This window comes from Festucalex cinctus, chromosome 4 (assembly GCF_051991245.1).
Source record: "Festucalex cinctus isolate MCC-2025b chromosome 4, RoL_Fcin_1.0, whole genome shotgun sequence".
Lineage (NCBI taxonomy): Eukaryota > Metazoa > Chordata > Actinopteri > Syngnathiformes > Syngnathidae > Festucalex > Festucalex cinctus.
In genome coordinates, this window is record NC_135414.1 from 27,260,908 (window position 1) to 27,275,415 (window position 14,508).

General features: G+C 40.5%; 1 protein-coding gene across 4 annotated transcripts in view; it reads right to left on the reverse strand.

The window, feature by feature from the left end:
- Positions 1-14,508, reverse strand: part of immp1l (inner mitochondrial membrane peptidase subunit 1) — a 33,719-nt gene that overhangs the window by 13,055 nt on the left and 6,156 nt on the right. For 3 of the 4 annotated variants that reach the window (XM_077520007.1, XM_077520006.1, XM_077520005.1), the window contains 5 exons: positions 12,232-12,342; positions 12,056-12,144; positions 10,859-10,985; positions 6,880-6,990; positions 5,466-5,602 (listed from right to left, as the gene is read on the reverse strand). In XM_077520007.1, coding sequence (XP_077376133.1) covers positions 5,516-5,602; positions 6,880-6,990; positions 10,859-10,985; positions 12,056-12,144; positions 12,232-12,336 — 519 coding nt within the window. In that variant the 5' untranslated portion in view covers positions 12,337-12,342 and the 3' untranslated portion in view covers positions 5,466-5,515. Of the gene's footprint in view, positions 1-5,465; positions 5,603-6,879; positions 6,991-10,858; positions 10,986-12,055; positions 12,145-12,231; positions 12,343-14,508 lie in introns of those variants that run through there. The other variant, XM_077520008.1, reaches the window with a different exon arrangement.

Below are 14,508 nucleotides of genomic sequence, written 5' to 3' on the forward strand. Positions count from 1 at the left end.
CGAATACGTATTCGTCATTTAGTGCCTTTGGCAAGAACAACACTGAAGTTAGGCCAGTATTTATGTAAAAGAAATAACTTTCACTCCTACTAGAATTTAAAAAAAAAAAAAAAAAAAAAAAAATTCTAACTCATTCAAGATGAATTATTATGCTTTTCCTGCACCATAGATAAGGTTCAATCTAGATACATATATAGCCACAAAAAAAATGCTTGATTCTTGTATATTTTGGAGAGTAATGAAAAAGGAAATCTTAAATTTAAATGTACAATATTTAAAGGGGCAGTCTGCCGGATTCACTCAGGAAAATGCACTTTTTAAATACAGGATGTACACATTTTAACTTTCTCTCAGTCTGCACATCTGTGTTTATGTTAATCTTTGGTGGTGATTTCGATTTTTTTTCACTCACTCACTCACTCACAGAGGCTTACGTGTGTGAATGAGTGAGTGAAGAAAAAAAAATCTGTGCGTGCTTTCAAATTGCTGCGGGAGTGACGTCACGCAGCTCACACGTTCGCCCTGCCCCGTTTGTGACACGCCATATTGTAAAAAAAAAAGAGAGCTCACACTAAAAAAAAACAAAAACACAATATTGTGCTTTTGTACATAACAGTAATGCATATAAACCACCTACAATCTCTAATAACAATATTGAGGCACTTACTTGCTAATGCAAGCACACATTGATCGCTTCACAAGAAAATTAGGCTCCCCTTCATCTTACAATTAGCATAGATTTTAAACATAGAAGGCTAAAACATCCCTAATGAAAATTAAATTGCACTAATAAACTAGAGCCACTAGAGGGTGCTAGAACTGCACAAATGGAAATCAACCTGACAACCAACTTTTTGAACAGATTTTTAAATATTGTGAACATGACGACGATATTGTGTCAGTTTTAATATCACGATATTGCCCTTATCGTGACATCCCTAGTATGTATGTAGTATGTTGATCAGAGCATATTGACAGAAGGGAGCTCAATAGGCCTCCAATACAATTTGCCTAGTATGGATCTCTGGATGTGGATGCGTGTTTGATCAGGAGAGAAGTACCTACGCACCTCAAACCTCAGAAGCTCTGGGAGCAGAGTTGGAGAATGCATAACTGGCCCAATTGAAGCTGCTCAGTCATCTTCACACACCCTCTAAGAGCCCCGAGCGCCTCTTCCCCCCCCCCCCCCCCCCCCCCCCTCGTAGCTCCTCGCTTTCTCTCAGAAAAGCAAGGGTGATCAAACAACAACTGTGATGTCTTAATTAAAAAGTACTATCGGGCTTGATTAAAAGGAGAGAATGATCAGACGGGATGTGTCAATGAAAGGAGAAACTCTCTCATCAGCTAACGCCAACAGTGGTGCATGTGAGGGGGTGAACGAGAAATCGCAGCGGATGTAAATAGATGAGCATCAATGCAGACGTGATTGGATTTAGGCAGCAATGGGAGATGCATGCAAATACATTTCAAAGATTTTCTGGTACACAATTTGTAATGATTAGTTAAAAAAAAAAAAAAAGTACCTTTTTTTGCACACTGCACTTTTTCGTTGAAATACAGCCATAACTTTTTCAAGCTTTTATGTTCCGCATCGCGGATACAAAAACAAACAAAGCAGACCGTTGCCAAAGGCGAGTGGCTCTTTACCCATATGCTCTTTTATTTCACGTCTGCACTTCTGAAGGATTTGGATTCTGTGTCCAACATTTTTCCACCCCAATTGTCCCATTTGGTGTCTCCGTTGCTCAAGTCCTTTGGAACAGCTTGCAAAACTGCAAGCAGTGGGAAAGAATAGCTGCATTACTCAGCAAGGTTGCAATGTTTTAAGGTTCTGACTCATGACAGTGTTTCTTGGATGAAATCGCACCCATCCATCAACTTTCTACTTGTCCTCATGAGGTGCACCACTCAGACTAACATTCACACCTATGGGCAATTTTGAGTTTTCAATCAAAATGTGTTGCAAATTTATGTTGCAAAAAAATAAAACATTTAAAAATGCTGCCACTGCATTGGTTATCGGTAGCATCCTCAATAGACGTGTTACATTTTCATGTTTGACCGTCATGTCTAGCAAGCGTTTATATCAGGATACAAACACTTGGAGAAGCTTGGTCACATTGCTTGCGTTTCCTTCAAAGAGCCGGACATGTTTTAAACAACCCTTGAAGACAGTAAAATGTCAGTCAATAGTTTTCATTCCTTCGTCACTGCACCCAAGAGTGAACACGAAATGAATCCTCACCGGAGATTTGAACGAAGCCGGTGCTTCTTTTAATTTTTCCTGCTAGCTAATTTCATTTAATTTGGTAAAATTTATCATCATTTATTTAATCATAAATGTATTTTTTTTTCCAGACAAAAACATTCAGGCATTAACTCATTTGCTCCCAAAAACTTTTTATGTTTAAGTATCCCAAAGACGTATTTATACATTTTTGTTTGTTTTTATGCTAGAGCATACAGAAAGCTTTGATCCAGCCTCTCAGAAATGGAAGTTGTTACACAAACAGCCAGCAGGCAGAAGAGAAAAGGAGATCAACCAGGGCCATGTTGGAAAAAAAGCTCAATTACTCACAATTAATTCTAAATAGATTTGTGAAAATTGCTTAAACTTAGCTATATTCTAATGCTAATTGCTGCAAAACGGAAACAGATAGAAATAGAAATACTTTTTTTTCCTGATGAAAGAAGAGACTTTAATCTTTCTTTTGATAGGTTCCATGTTTTTATAGCAATAGATCACAATATTCTGTGGGCCTTGCAAAATCAGTCAAAATCCCATAAGACAGCCGGGAGCGAACGGGAATGCTTCTATGAAAATGGCTGGGAGTGACTGTTAACAATAACTTACAATAATAACAACTAAATTGATTGACAATCGTCAATAAATAGGATGAAATTCAATCAGGAGGAGGAATCATACGTGGGTAGGAGAAAAGAACCACTCAGAAAATGGAACAGGCGGGACTAAGTGAGAAGAGAACCAGAGACCAACTTATTGAGTGGTAAACGGAAGCCAGTATAGCCAGTCTATATATTTATTATTATTATTATTATTTTTTTATCAGAACATATATATTCAATTCCATGGAATGGAAGGCTGGGAAATTTGGGATATACTCCAAATTAAAAGCTCTCCATGGGAATTTATTAATGGTAACTAACTGCAAACCGAGAATAATATAATGGAAAGGTATAAGGTTGTGGTGTAATTGAAACTTGATCATTCCACAAATTTTGCCTTGCAAGGTGAAGCGAAACAAATCAAAAATGGTTAATTCAATGTCTTGAGAATGAAATTACCTGGATGAGTAAACCTATTCATAGCCTTGGTAAGCTAAATGTAAACCAACTATATTGAAATTCCTTTTTAAGAATCAACCTTCTATTTTGTAAATTCCTAATTTAATTTCCTGTTAATTAATTTATACATCTCTCAACTGAAATGATATATTCTCAAATATCATAATTCCTTCAAGCATAAACATGTTGTTTTATCCGCAGATTGGAATAAAGAGCGCCAGCAATAGGGCAAGCGGGCACACCAAGACTACTTGTGTCAGCATTTCAGCCGAACACTGGCACCGTGTTGACACGCAGCAGATGAATATTAAACCTTGAGAAACAAACGATATGCTTGAAGCAAGAAAAAGCCCACATGAAGATTTTTTTTTTTTTTTTTTTTTTTTCAGCTGAGCTGCAAACACGCGCACGCTCTCTCACAATCTTGAGCATCCCTCCCAGCAGGCACAATCACACTCAGGCAGATAATTCAGTGTCACACGGAGCCTTGTCGCTGACCCTCTGGCCCCCCTCCAGACAGAGGAAGCAGCTGGACAGGGACCCACGGCTGCCTGGAACACGCTTCCCTGAGGGAGCCGGGACGAAGAAGTGTCCCTCTCTGCCTCGGAGAATGACCAGCTGAGCTTCAACAGCTCACTATGTGAATGTACTCTTATGCCCCGCGTCCAAGAAGAGCAGTGGGCCTTTAAGAAATGACAGCAGCAGTTTTTTGCAGCAGTCAGCAGGCTGATGAAAGCATTACAATAGCAAAACTTGCAGGGTTTTTAGTAATTAGTACAACGGCACCTACTTTACAATAAGTTCTGTGCTACCCAGTGTAAACACGTTATTCTGATTATTGTGTTTGTAGAATATGAATTAAGCTGCAAAATCCACCTGCTACTATCCAACTCAGGGGGCGGCCATTTTGCCACTTGCCTTCAACAGAAAATTTCATCACAGTTTCGGGGACCGACCAATCAGGGCTCAGCTTGTGAGCGTCACGTGACCAAACTCAGAAAACAGGTGAGGCATGATTGGCCGTTACCTGAGCAACCGTGATGCCATTTTCAGTGCAAGTGGCAAAATGGCTGCCCTCTCAAATGGATTAAAAAATAAATAAATAAAAATGGGTGGAGTTTGCTGCTTAACTCTTTGACCGCCAAAAACCTTTAATCACGATTAATAAAATCATGATGTATGCTGCCATAAACGTTAAATGACATCAACTACGTTTTTAGTTGTTTTGTTTCGTTTTTTTGTTGTTGTTTTTTTTTAACCAAGGGCAGTGCAACATCTAAGTGCAGCGCTGCCTGGTCAATGGGTTGTAGAATCAAAAACGCTCACTAACTATGGCGACCAGATGGCAGCATTGTATCTCTTCAATGGGCTGCCAAATTACAATGAAACATGACGAAATCTGATGAAAGAATGTTTTCAAGGATGACATGAATGATAACGTTTTGTTAATGTGTGGCAGTAAAACAGTTAACTCATATTCCACAAATGCAAATATAATCCCGTGTTTAGGCTAGAGGGGTTGCATTGAATATTATTAAAAATATTATTTTGGGGTTGACTCCAAAAAGGCTACAGAACATAAACAAAAAGAAAAAAAATACTGTATATTTAAAAAAAGAGAAAATTAATGGTAATGTACCTCAGTGAACCTAAGAGGTTGTTTTTGTTTTTTCTTACACTGCTCCTTTTCAGTCACGTCCTCACTAAGTGCTTATTAATATTGTATGCATGAATGGCAAACGTTAACATATTTCCAATTGCCTCGGTAGCCAAACAACAATGGGGCTTTTGTTTAGCCACTCTACGAAAGGGTAAACATGACATTAATAGTTTATTTTGCAGGATAATAGCACTTAAAATGATTTGAAAATTAAGTTGAGATGCATTTTAAAAACTGTTTTACATAAACATCTTAAGTCAATCAGAGTTCATGAATTCCCTGATGATTTTTCTTCATTAATAGTTTGGATATTTGCTAAACATGAAGGTAGGTTTGCAGTTCAACACTAAGTTTGCATTTCCTGCCACACAAGTAAAAAAATAAATCTATTTAATTACTGTCTACAGGGCTGTTCATGAGTTCAACAAATAATTAAATTAAATTACCTGGTTAAGTAGCCCGTCCTGTTAAATTTGCATAAATTACTTAATACATAATGTTTGTTTTGAAAATATATATTTGCTTTATTTAAAATGAGAGGAAGTCATGTCAATCTGAACCACAATCATCCTGATCTTTAATGATCCGTCTGGTCGGACTTTCACTGAGGGTTCCAAAACTATCTGGGGGCCAGAGCTGTTTAGAGCAAAAAGAAGAAAAAGAAAAAAAAAATACATTCAATGGGAGACTTCTTAACACTACAACTCCGACAATTTGCTCGACACATTTGCTAATATGGCACTTAATGACGTGTGAGACTTTAAACAAGATCTTGTTATTTCATCAGCTGTCGCAGTAGGCCCTCCAGTGGAGTGCCGCTGTCCAATCAGATGGACAGAAGGTTGGCTGACCCGTTTCCAGGGTCGTGGTTGCTATGACATCCAGTGACATGACAACACAGCAGAATGGAAAGCTTGACAATATGTTATCCAGGCTTTAGTCAATCCGACACACTTGCTTTGAACTTCCAACTGACTCGCGTCTTTTAAAGGGGCTTAAAATGGCCATTGTGGCTGGGGGGGGGGGCAATAAAATGAATAAAAATATTGGCGGAATTACCACCTAAAGTAAAATAAAAAATAAAAAATGTGTATTTTCATTTTATAATGCAACTCAGTAAATTAGAGGCTACTGACTTGAAATTCAAGGATGACTTTGGGCTTGTGCCACAATCAAACATTTTAACTAAATTTCAGTTTTATTGAATCTCAATAATTTAGCATATATATATAAAAGTACCAATGTGCTTCTTAAAAAATGTTATTTTCACTCTTAATCATCCGAATTATGGCAATCTGCAAAGGTCAAATTGTGTGTTTTTTTTTTTTCTTGTTTTCTAAACATACAGGACTGTCTCAGAAAAATCAGAATATTGTGCTAAAGTTTGTTAGTTTGTGTAATGCAATTAAAAAAAATTGTCATACATTCTGGATTCATTACAAACCAACTGAAATATTGCAAGCCTTTTATTATTTTAATATTGCTGATTATGTCTTACATCTTAAGAAAACTCAAGTATCCAATCTCCAAATATTAGAATATTTCCACAGACCAGGTTTAAAAAAATAAAATAAAAATAAAAAGCCATAATCAGCAATATTAAAACAATAAAAGGCTTGCAATATTCCAGTTGATTTGTAATAAATCCAGAATGTATGGCATTTTTGCTTATTTAATTGCATTACAGAAAATAAAGGATTTTATCACAATATTCTAATTTTCTGAGACAGTCCTGTATACAAAATATGACTTTGGCAATTATGTGATTAAGACAATGATTTGTTGGCATGAAATGATAATTTGTCAGTGGTCTTTAATTTTTTTATTTTTTTTCCCCCCCGAGAGCTGTACCAGTCGGTATATGACATTTAAATACACAACACACTGTATGTGACACCATAATCCTGTGTTACCTTCAAGCAAACTCGCCCTCGGATGAGAGCATAGGGAACTGGGCCATAGCTCCTTGAGTCAGTCGAGTTGGTAAGGTTATCGCCCTCCAGCCATACGTGGCCTTTTGGCACCTAAAAGACACACCAGACGCACAAACACAGGATAAATCGGACGACGATATACAGTATCATTTTACGGGATAATGTGCGATTTTATTTTTTGCCAATCGCCAATCATCCCCTTGGCCTCTCGACACACCCGCTCCGCCACCCCTCCAGTCAGTTGCTTCAACGAACAGTCCCTCATCTTAACGTCAACCTGCCTGTCCCTAACCCCATACGGTATTAGGAGAGAGGTCATGGGTAACGGGCAGGGTCAGAGTGGGATTTAGGAAAACTTCAAACGGGGGTCATTAGTCTGTTGGCGGAGATCTGCACCCCTCAAAGCTGGAGAGTGGCTTGAGTTAGCCTGGGCAGAAAGAGAGAGAGAGAGAGAGAGAGAGCGAGAGTGTGTGCTAAGCTGCGGCTAGCAGCAGTGTCCAAGGGTCTCCACCGCGGTCCGACCTGCCAGTGGGGTGGTCATCCAAGCAGGCTCTAATTCACAATGACACCAATTATGATTAATCTCATCACTTTAGGAGAGTAGGCTTGTCAAGGCCCTAATTAAGTGCGCTGCCCCCTCCCCGCCCCTATATGTGCAGACAGGATCAACAACACATTATATTGTCATAATGGGCATCACAATCCGCAAGTCTATTTTAGTGTTGCCTAACTTTTTAACAGCAAAAGTGCTCTGGAATCATAGCATGGGTAAAGAAATGCAGATATTGGTCGCGCTTTAGTGCCAGCATTAATTCTTCACTTCACTCGCACCACTCAAGCCCCTCTCATTGTCCATCCTGTGTTTTGTTTCATTTGCCATAATTGAGACAGATGATGTGACATCATCTCGAGCCACTGACGTGTTGACCTAACACGGGGTAAACAACTCGGTGAATGACGACGACGCAAATGAATATCATTAAAGGAGTCATCGGAGAACCATATGTCAGCATGCTGGATTCCCACCATTACACCTCATTAACATGGTAACATATGCTGGCTCCCAAGCAAAAGGCAAAAGACGCACCGCCGTTTGTCATCTTTCCACTCAACTCCTGGTTCTTTAAACCTAAAACTCGCCCAGGAGAAACTGGCATCATGTTCCGTATTTTCTGCACTATAAGGCGCACCGCATTATAAGGCGCACCTTCAATGAATGACATATTTTAAAACTTTTTCCATATATAAGGCGCTACAGTAGAGGCTGGGGTTACGTTATGCATCCATTAGATGGTGCTGCGCTAAAGGGAATGTCAACAAAACAGTCAGATAGGTCAGTCCAACTTTATTAATAGATTACAAACCAGCTTTCTGACAACTCCAAAATTAATAAACAGCTGTTTTATTATTTTCTCTGAGGTAAAGTATTAGTATTAGCTAGCGATCCAAGATGGCGGGATCTTCTGCGCATGCGCGTCACCGATCGTGCAGGGTCACCGATAGCGTCTTGGCAGCGAGACCTGTTGCGGCTCAATATTGATCCATATATAAGGCGCACTGGATTATAAGGCGCATGGTCATCTTTTGAAAAAATTGAAGGCTTTTAGGTGCGCCTTAAAATACAGTAACTTCTAACACTAGAGCAATCTAAGCCATTGAAACAAAAGGAAGCATAAAACAGCAATGTTATGAAGATAAATACACATTTCAGAGGCAGAAGAAAGTATTTCTACCTGCGGCCAATCAAACAAAAATATTGGCCCGTGTCACGATTTCAAATTATCATATCAGGAGCAGTTTTTGTGTCTAGTTATTCAGAGACTACACATTTATTGACGAATGAACCAATCCTGATTTTAACTGTCCACTTGCCTTTTAGCAACAAAAATGAGACACACAATTTTCATTGCATTTAGGCTTCTACAGCTACCAAAGTGCATATCAATATGTGAACTGCTTCAAAAACAAAAGTGAAAGTCAACAATTGCACTCAAAGCAGTGAACTCTAAGTGACCGTATGACAGGCTGTGTGTATTTATTCTCCACAGTTGCGAGTTCAGGTAAGTACAGCTGGCTTTCTCCCAAGTCCCAACCAAGAAAAACATAGTAAACAGTTTTGAGGGCCACAATCAGACGCCAATGGGCCCGGATGCTGCCCACAGTATGTGGCATCATAATGTTCTTTGATTCATTCTTCTCTAGGCCTAATTTTAAGCCATGAAATAGGCACATTGTTGTGCTTTACAGTAACAATAGAATAACCTGACTTATAAGAATTGCTGCAATAATACATACTGCGGTATGTCACTTTATGACTGGCATGTGTGACAGGATGGACATCAGCATCCAGCCTGCTGCCGTACGCGCTGAGTTGATGGGAAGCATTTGTGTACCTGTCGAGGACTTGAAAGTGGAGCTCCTCTCAATGAGGGGGTGTGTTGTTAAATGTCCACATTATTACCGTGCTCATTATGTTAACATGATTGAGGTGTCAAATTAAATACATGCAAGCAGCCAGAGTTCATCTTTCACGATCTTGCTATGTTGATCTATAGTGTATAGAAAGCATTGTGAGGATAGAGATTGTGTGTGTGTGGGGGGGGGGGGGGGGGATTTCATCTCTCTGTCACTTTACCAGCCTATCCTCCACACTCCCGCTATCTCTCTCCCCCTGTGCGCAGTAATATTAGGGATCAAGTGTCATTGTTTTGACACAATAGCTCAGACACAGAGATGATTCCTAAAAAGGTGACAGTGCAATTAGCCTGCAGTTGGATCTCTCAGGGTGGGGACAACACGCCAGCCTGTCTGTTGCAAAAACGAGGCGATGACAGCGACCGCCTTGCGAAACTCATCTTTACAGGTCCCATAATGCCTAACATCATCGCGCGCACACACACACACACACACACACACACGTGAACGTCATCTTTATGTCACCCTGAAGGAGGCCAAACTTTAATTTGAACAAAAGACCTTTTCTCGGTTACATCAACTGGAGTAACACAAAAGCTAGTTTTACTCCCAAACTTGAAAACTTGATATTAACTCTCCGGCTGGTCTCTCAAATTGGATATCTCAGGCAAAAAGACAGAACATCTCAACAGGAGCGGCAATATTATGAGTTCAACAGAAGCCAAACTAAAAAGACTTCAAAGGAAATACGTGGTTGAAGAGTCAACACATTTACGTGAAAATTAATGAATCAAAAAGGGGAAAAAATGAGGCCGGATGCTCAGATTTGACAGCCACACTATAGTGTAGCTATCCAGCAGGTGTTCAAGAGCACTAAAATCCAAAAGTGACTGAACATGCTGCTTCATCCTGAGAACATAAAATAAATTGACATCTAATACAATTTAAATTCTCTGAATGTTTCCGTGAAGCAAAAGGAACAGCAAGACTCTCCTACCCATTTCGCATACTAAACAATACTTGGTCCTGGCCAGAGGCATTCAACAGACTGCTCTTTGTCCATAGAACACAATAATTTCAAAAAAATGCAACATCAATGCAATATTTGGTTTACAGAACAATGTACACACATGCACGGTATATACACAAACATACACACACAAACCTCTCCGCCCACCCATCAGTCTGACCATTCAGCTGGCACTAACTCCAACAGGCTTCAGAGCGATTGCAGGCCTGGGCGGTGGGCGTTGGGGAGATCAGTAATAGAAAAGCAATGACAGTCGTTTCGCCAGCAGTGCCCCTGCTCACTTTCTGGGCTTCTCACTGACAAAACATAGCTGTTGTCAAAAGCGGATACTTTGACCAATAACACAAAATTGGTCTGTGACGACGTCTAAAACATGAACAATTATGGAGGTCGGAGTACACAAAGAAAAGGTGAAGTTTTTCCATCATGTAGAAATCGTTTTGGTATAATTACAGGAGAACCACATTTTCAACAGTTCATTAAATTGTGTATAAATAATGTAGGTATACTCACATATGTGTGGGTCTTGAAAAGGTTCGAGGGACCACTCATGCAGACTTTGTCACCTTCCAACCCAATTACCCTTTTACAAATATTCATATTGGGGTCAAATAGACTTTTTGCGATCACTATATCACCCCTGAAAGAAAATATACACAGTCATTTAGTATCCATTCTTTTTTGATAATGCAAAACATCCTACAATCGTTAAAATACCATAAAAACGGGTAGCTAACATCTATTGAAGAAAATCAAAAAATGTCTCTCCTTGCCTGACATCTTGAATATTACTATGTCATGGGAAGCCTTGGCAAAATTATAAATACTCTTATGTGATATTGATGTTTCTTGTGAAGTGCTGACCAGAAACAAAAGACATGTCATGTTGAAGATTTATTTTATTTATTCATTTTAACATTTATTATGCAGTACTTAGTATATTCTACGCAAACCCTTATAGACTTTGTTTTTACATTTACTATGCAGACATAATATAACCCCTCCTTGAGCCGTCACTTTATCGTGGTGGGGGGTTTGGCGTTTCCCAATGATGCTAGGAGCTAAGTCGAAGCAGCAACCCCCGAAGCTGTGGTGGACAATGGTGGTGAGATATGCTGTCTAGCTGAAGAAGTCTTTTTGGGCTGTGGGACTCCTGAGAGTCCCTCGGATAGTCAAGATTTAAGAGGAGCACTGTGGTTTTTGTCCTAGCCGTGAAACAGTGGACCAGCTCTATACCCTTGGCAGAGTCCTCAAGAAACTTTGCCCAACCAGTCTACATGTGTTTTGTGGACTTGGAGTAAGCATTCGAACGTGTCCCTCTGGAAGTTCTGTGGCGCTGCTTCCGGAGTATGGGGTACCAAACCTCCTGATAAGGGCTGTTCCCAGTACATCCCACTGGAACGAGGCCCCAAAGACGACCCAGGACACGCTGGAGAGACTATATCTCCTAGTTTGCCTGGGAACGCCTCAGGATCCCACCTGGAAGGGCTTGATAAAGTGGCTCAGAAGAGGGAAGTCTGGGCTTTCCTGGTAAAGCAATTGCCCCTGCAAGCTGACCCCGGATAAGTGGAAGAAAACGGATGGATGGAGATAAAATGTGACATGTAGATTACATCAATTTTCTTTTATTCAGTAAGTTCCTGATATAGCTAACGGTTAACACCTAGTTTATCTCAAAATGAACATGCATAGGATATGACAGCTACTCACTTTTGTATTTTGCAGAGATGCCGAGTCATTCGCTCCGAGAAAACAACATCTTTGTTGACGATGGTAGGCTCCATTGATGGGCCGGAGCACTGGAAAAACAACAACAGTAAAACATGCCTGCACACGTGACTGACTGAAATTTGAGAGAAAATGTAAATTGTTGTAATTATACAAACCACCACAATCTCTCCGATGTACTCGAAGGCACAATGTGCAACGCAGCCATACTGGATAGTGTAGCCTACAAACCCCAATGCCTTCCCGAGCACACGGCGGAACATCTCCACCTACAGAGCAAAACGCGAGACATCAAAACTTTCAAAACTCATAAAAATTACAAAACTAAATCAGTTTTTAACAGTAAAACGTCTAAACAGCCCGAGGTCAGTGTAGCATTTACGTCAGGCTTATGTCGACTTTCAAAAGGCACAAGCCATTTGGGGCTTTAATTTCTTAAGGGTGTAGACAAGGTTGTCACAGTTGGCTAAGATGGCACGTTCCCTGGTGTTTCATTCTCAGAAGCCAGTTCACACCACAAAACTGCCCCGAACCTTGACCCAGTGTATGACAGACCAATCAACACCTTGAGCTCAGGTGATGGACAAAACACAGAAGCTGTGACACTTGCACACAAGGCACCTGTGCACCGTGGCCGTCACACCGTCACTAGCACAAGCAATGTTTAGAGCCGTTATCAGCTTCTCTCAGGAACACACGGAGCCATCAGTTCGCCCTGAAAAACACTGACATGAACACGCACAAGATATATGTGGCTTGTGAGCAAACACCTCAGTCACACTTAGCGTATTGACTTTTACTCAAGCTGCTGCATGGACAGAGGGCAAAGACCATTTGTACACAAGTCATGCACCGTGCATATACACTCCACCTCTACCTCTACAGATAAAACAAGAGAAGAATGGCCACAGCTTGGCTTGAAGCTTTGTGTACTCTTCAAACAATTTCAGCGTAGGCCGCTCTCCTGCCAGTACACCACAGGGTAAAGAAATCTTTTTTTTCTCCATCACTCTGGCTCCTTCTGTCTCATTCCCCAATGTCTTCGTCCCCTCCCAGGGTATTATTAACCAAAGCAAGCAGAGCGGAAACCAAAGCCCCAAATCCTCAGAGCTCAGGGAATGACTTCCCAAAGATGGACACGGATTAGACCCCCAATTTCTCCTTTGCCCGGCCACCGCCACCCCACTCTCTCCCCATGCTCCCAACAGACCGAGCGTCAGGTGGCTCTCCCAGCCCTGCCAACGGTGTTACCCGTAATCCCATTACCCCCACTCAAATATTCGAACACACACACACACAAAAACATACACACATTGCTTTCTCGTTCATGCCAACTTCATTCTACCTATTAAGCCTTCAGCCTATTATTTTATCCCTACAATTGCTGCGGTCCATTTGCTGGCCTTTCTGATCCAAAATGTCCAGCCTCAAAAACTCCTCATATACCTGGACTGCATTCCTGCTTGGGATTTCTCATCCTCCTTGGCAATGTGCTCTTTGCAAATATGTAGCTAAATCAGTGAAAAGGGGCTAAATATACAAAACCATGAGACTACCTATACAATACTGTATACTTGGCCAAGAATTGTTCTCCCCTTTGTCCCTGGGAAGATTTTTCGACAAGATTTTGGTCTGTTGGATTTGTGGTCCATTCATTAAGAAGAATATTTGTAAGCTCAGAGCTCTTTATGATGGCTGAAAGTTTCTGGCCCCAAGTCTCCATTTTCCAGTTCCATTTCATGCCAAACGCACATAGATTTGAGGTCAGGGCCAATCACGATGTTCCGCAGTAAACCTGCACTGTATCTTGATGCATGTGGCAGAGCCAGGCTTGATCAGAGAGGGGATTTTCCTAAACTGTTTGCACAAAGTTGAAAGGATAGAATTGTCTAAAATAGGCGCAAATAAGGCAGCAGATTGGCACGGTTATTGACCCAAGTCCACACCATAAATAACTAATAAATAAGGATGTAAAAATGTGGGATAATTGAGGTCAAACATCTGAGAGTTCAAGATGAGAATGGCCTGCCCTGGGGACAAAAGTGGATCGACTCCTCCGGATCCTACAATTTGGACACCAGAGCCTGTGACCAAATTATCAATGTCCGAAATAAGATTACTCCAACCCACTAGTTTAAATGATAAATGGAGTGCACTTATATTGCACTATAGCTACATATAGCTACACCATCACCGATGTCATTCTACAGATGCTCACATTCTCCCATTCATACACCAGTTCGGTACAAAGTTCTTCTGGAATTTATAAAACCAAAATCATCCATAAGACTCTCAGAAAAGTAGGAATTGTTTTAACAGTTAACAGTGCCATGCTGTTAGGCCACTCCTCCTGATGCTTGACACGCTAATCTGTGATGTATAGCTTGGAACACATGCTATGAAGTTTCTGGCAAAATTGTTTTGTTGTTGTTCAT